Source organism: Tigriopus californicus, chromosome 12 (genome assembly GCF_007210705.1).
Source record: "Tigriopus californicus strain San Diego chromosome 12, Tcal_SD_v2.1, whole genome shotgun sequence".
NCBI classification, from domain to species: domain Eukaryota; kingdom Metazoa; phylum Arthropoda; class Copepoda; order Harpacticoida; family Harpacticidae; genus Tigriopus; species Tigriopus californicus.
Genome location: NC_081451.1, coordinates 1,550,306 through 1,554,868, shown reverse-complemented (window position 1 = coordinate 1,554,868; position 4,563 = coordinate 1,550,306). Strand labels below are relative to the sequence as shown.

The following is a 4,563-nucleotide window of genomic DNA, read 5'->3' as shown; positions in this document are numbered from 1 at the left end:
AGTGACTTCATGGTTCTTATGATCGTTCTCAACTAAAAGGCGCCACTTTTCCACAACTTTGCAATAGGGAAACTGGCCAAAGGATAAATACAACATAGAGCCTACCTTTTGATGGACTTTGAGCGGAGTCTGAGTTGGTCCTCTGATGGTGGATGATTTCCATGGGAGGATTGGGGTAAAGTAAATGCTTGTTTCCAGGCCCAACCGGGACCTGGCCTTGGAGGCTTAAGAGGTTGTCCCGATCCATGGAGGCCGAATATCGCTTCTTAGAGGCTGCGTCTTTTAACAGATCTCTCTCTTGGGTCACCAGCTGGAATGAAAGAGGCAGGTTAGTTTCCTCTTTAACTTTAAAAAACAAATATTTCAAATGCGATAGGGTTGTTAAAAATCAGAAGTGAGCGTCACGTCTCGCAAACATTGAGGTACCACTCTACCATGAAGTTTGTTTGAAATACCTTGAAACAACAAGTGACTTTTGCTATAAGACACTCCCGTAATGTTGCTCGCACTTTCTTGACCTTAAAAATGTCATTGAAAGCTTTGAGAACACAATCATCCCACATTTTTGTTGTAACACATAAAAAGCAAATAACTATATTGAACAACTCCATGTTCAAGGGCTATGTAGATCTGCCAACTCTAATTAACTAACGAATATTAAGTCTCATTAGAGGATGTATAAATTTTCAATAAAAACCTTCATTTTGGATCGGACATCATTCATTGAATAGATGAATAATTGTGCAAAAAGATCAAATCAAGATTGACGAGCTCCATAGGCATCCTTGGCTTCTCCCTTCACTTTTGACCCGTTCTGTCGCCCCGCAAATTCCAACCTTTTTTGCCCATACATGCCCCTTTCTTAACAAATCTATCTTTCTTAAAAGCCAACTCTTATATATCTCACCTTCAATTGTGCTTTAAGTTTGGGAACACTGCTTCCATCATCCAAAGAGCGAGGCACTCCCACCGCATAAGCGCCCTCAGGCGACGAGACCCGCGGACTGTGCAATGGTTCATTGTCCGGATCCTCCATGCTAATACACTATCTTTCTACGGGCCTATTAATCATGAAAAGAAACCTAAAACATGCTCTAATCACATCCCGAACACACACATAGCGCCACAACTGTCAAGGTGCTGGTAGCCAGAGGGTCAGGTGCTGTACAACATAATCATCATTCCTGGGGCCGAGCTTGCCGTGTACAGCATTCACCTTGTTGTTGCGGTCCAGCCGCCTTTCCCATTTTACTCTACCTCAGTTTGGCTTCTCCTGGGGATGATTTTTTGCTCTATGTTAATAAAAATAAATTTCTTCAAAAGTATTTTATGTGCGTGATTATGATGCAAAAAAATAGTGAGGGTTGTTTTAAAGGCAAATATATGTTCGATGTGCTCCTTAGACCCCGTCACCCTGGGAAGGAGAGTCCACCTATGCCCGTCTCACCTTTTGGACCAGAGAGCTCTCAACGTAGAGGGCTCTGAGGTAGCAGGGAGCTTACAAAAATTGGATTTGAGTGTGTTTGAAATGACCTTCCGATAAAAAAGGATATTTTTCATTTCTTTTTTGGAGTAATGACTCTCCAGTAAGATATGTGTAAAAAAACAGTAACTTTGAAAAAGAAGTGATCCAGCCGTTAATATTTTTGAGTATCGATTCGATTTTCACACTCGTGGCCTTTTAAGGATAAGAGAGAAAACTAGGATAGGCTTACATATATACAATCGGTTGAGTAGTTAACTGTGCTGCCCGCTTTTGACGTTTTGGCAGCTATTTTTATTGAAAATTTCTAACCATAGTGAAGTTGCGAGATATTTTGCTTTGAGTTGCGCGTTTTATGGAGCTTTTCTTTAGAACCTCGGTTTGAGTCATTGAAAAGCTGTCTTTTATTCAATGCAATCATATTGGTTATGACTACTCGTCAACTTGAGAGAGCATATTAGCTTCAAATTCATGGTTATTTTTAACCTCATGTATGTTTTATGAAGGGGAAAAAGCGACTGACCTACTTCTTTAACCTTTTCTCATGACAGAGGCCAAAATCACAAATTACACACTTTGCAGTTAATAGTGCGTCTCCAAAATTGTGTGGTGATTTTTTCTTAGCTTTGCAGCCCATTGCTGCAAGCAGATTCGATTCCAAAACTGGCATTTATGAAGCATATAATATCTCAAGAAGCTTCAGATAATGAAAAACTCACACCAAATTTTTGTTACTTGAAAAACTGATGCAAATGAAGTCCAATTCGAAATTGTGCATGGCTGCATAAATTGTAATAAGTTTGTGATGCAATAGAAACTGAGAAATGCGTCTGAAAAAAAGCACTTCTTTTTAAAAACAAATTATTGATTCAACCTTCCACATTTCTCATGGCATTCATACTTCTCAGAGATTGTTACAAGATAAGGGTTCGTGTATTTTTCTGTTACTTTTTGTCTCGTTGAATTCGTTTAATGGACAATAATGTCAAGGGCCCTCATTTTAGATGCCGCACTTCTATACAAGGATTTAGCCAACCAGCTGCATGAGCATCTGTTTCAGGATGTATTCAAATACATGCCTCTGGACTCTACAAGTACTTCATTACTAAATCTTGGATCAGAGCTGAGAACAATTCTGAAGATACTGATAGATTATTGGCATTGGAATCATTTAAAATGTCTCCATCCAGGCCAATATGCTCTAAATATATCTATTGATGTAAGGGATTTTCATTCTGATTTTATTGACAAGATTAAAAAGAACCTTGTTTCATTTCAGGGATTGACTCGACCTAAGTTCATCCTCTACACTGTGTTACAGACTATTCCGAGTTATTTAGTGGACAGAGAAGCCCAAACCAGAAATATGTAAGGCAATGTCATTTTATTTTGGACCCAATTTAAGATGTCATTCATTTCAGGATAACGCCTACCAGAGGAGTGCAAAAAGTGATCCATTATGTTGAATCCTCCATTCAGTTCCTTCGGGTGTTAAACTTCCTTAAATTTTTACAAGTATTTTGATTTACTCATGACATACAACCCTGTATCCGCCCTAAAAGTTGCTTGTTTTCATTTTAGGAGGGATTGTATCCAAATCTGACCACAAGACTTTTGAAACTCAAACCAAATGTGCCAAAATCAGGTCAAGCTGTCGATGGCGGTGCCCTCTCTAGGTGAATAAAAGTATGTTTTCCATTAGTCTGAACAAATCTGACATTTCATTTCTTATAGGGAATTGTTTTGGCATACCTTATTGGAACTGGTGACAATACTATTGCCCCTGGTTCAAGGCAGTAAATTGGACAATTGGATTCAAGCCAAATTAGCTCAAGATAAGCCTGTCCAAACGGATTCGACAATTTGCTCCATTTGTGATCAAACTCTAATTATTCCATCCTCATGCTCAACTTGTTCCCACATCAGCTGCCACTTTTGTCTATCAACTGCTTTGAGGTCAAATGAGGTCTATAACTGTGCTGTGTGCGGTGTAGTGCAGGATAAGACGTCCCTCAGACAAATAAAGTTGTAAATAGTCCAGTCTAATAACTCAGTGTACAGCAATTTAACGAAACTCCGTCTAAAAAATGTGTTTTGTACGTCGAGCAGAAAGTTCCCAAGGTTTGCCCCAACCGGTTTTCTTCCCAATGCTGTGGTCGGTGTTTTAAAGAGAGACTGGGGAGCTCGTTTGCACATAACCATCTTCTTGCAGCTTAGGCTGAAGGAGCTCCATAATAGTCATGACCGTCCATAAATTCCGTTTATAAAACATCCGTCGTTTCGAGTCATCGAACTTAAAACTTTTAGGTTGGTTGACTCAGTGTGATGGTAAATTTTCAAAATAGTTCATGTGAATTGAGTCGAGTGCGAAATTCAAATGCATTGGAATTTTCTGAAAAAGGTATCACTCCACAATCAATCAGTTTATGTTCAGGGTCTCTCAAGGGGTAAAGTTTTAAAGTTATAGGTAGTCATTTGGACACATTATACGGGTAGAGTGGCCTATTACAAATAGTTGCTAATTAATGATCTATTGGATGGGCGAGAGGCTATTCTGATTCAATCCCGGCTGACTACCACTCTCCCATCTGACTGTTGAAAGTAAGATTTCACTTAAAGTTGACGTTGTCTTCTCATTAAAATTGTTATCCACTCAAAGACCGTCTTATGCCAATAGGCGAGAATTCTCAAATAAAGGAACACCAATTATCAGATTACCTGCATATCTCTAAGTAGTAATGAATCGAGTCGACCAGTTTCAGCTTGAGATAATCTCAATTTAACTTTACTTTGACTTGACATAAAGTGTTCAATATTCGAAGGGCTGGAATATTTTTTCAGTTTGCTTGAGGTAAATATCGGGTGTCCCAAAGAGATTGTCCGGATATGAGTAAGTGCTTCATCCTATACTTGGCATGACTTTTTTTTTTTTAGTTTCACAATCGATTTTTTATTTTATTTCTTCACTTTGCTTCTTTAGCTTATTTGTTGAAATGTTTTATTATCACGAGCCCCTTTGGCTCCAACATAACACTCTAGGCGTGATCAAATCCCCCTGCAGACCCTTGGCACAAGGCCAG

At 39.0% G+C, this 4,563-nt stretch overlaps 2 protein-coding genes across 2 annotated transcripts in view; one reads left to right on the top strand and one right to left on the bottom strand.

Moving 5' to 3' along the window:
* LOC131891794 (disks large homolog 5-like) overlaps positions 1-1,168 on the bottom strand; it is a gene marked incomplete in the record, with an annotated part of 32,443 nt that extends 31,275 nt beyond the window's left edge. The window contains 2 exon segments of the mRNA XM_059241457.1: positions 106-310; positions 908-1,168. Coding sequence (XP_059097440.1) covers positions 106-310; positions 908-1,036 — 334 coding nt within the window.
* Positions 1,169-2,386: 1,218 nt separating this feature from the next.
* LOC131891621 (peroxisome biogenesis factor 2-like) lies at positions 2,387-3,555 on the top strand. The gene is made up of 6 exons (XM_059241243.1): positions 2,387-2,410; positions 2,488-2,702; positions 2,763-2,851; positions 2,905-2,998; positions 3,065-3,159; positions 3,218-3,555. Exons 2-6 carry the CDS (start codon positions 2,559-2,561, stop codon positions 3,513-3,515), a joined length of 720 nt encoding a protein of 239 aa, XP_059097226.1. The 5' UTR covers positions 2,387-2,410; positions 2,488-2,558; the 3' UTR covers positions 3,516-3,555.
* The last annotated feature ends 1,008 nt before the right edge of the window (positions 3,556-4,563 follow it).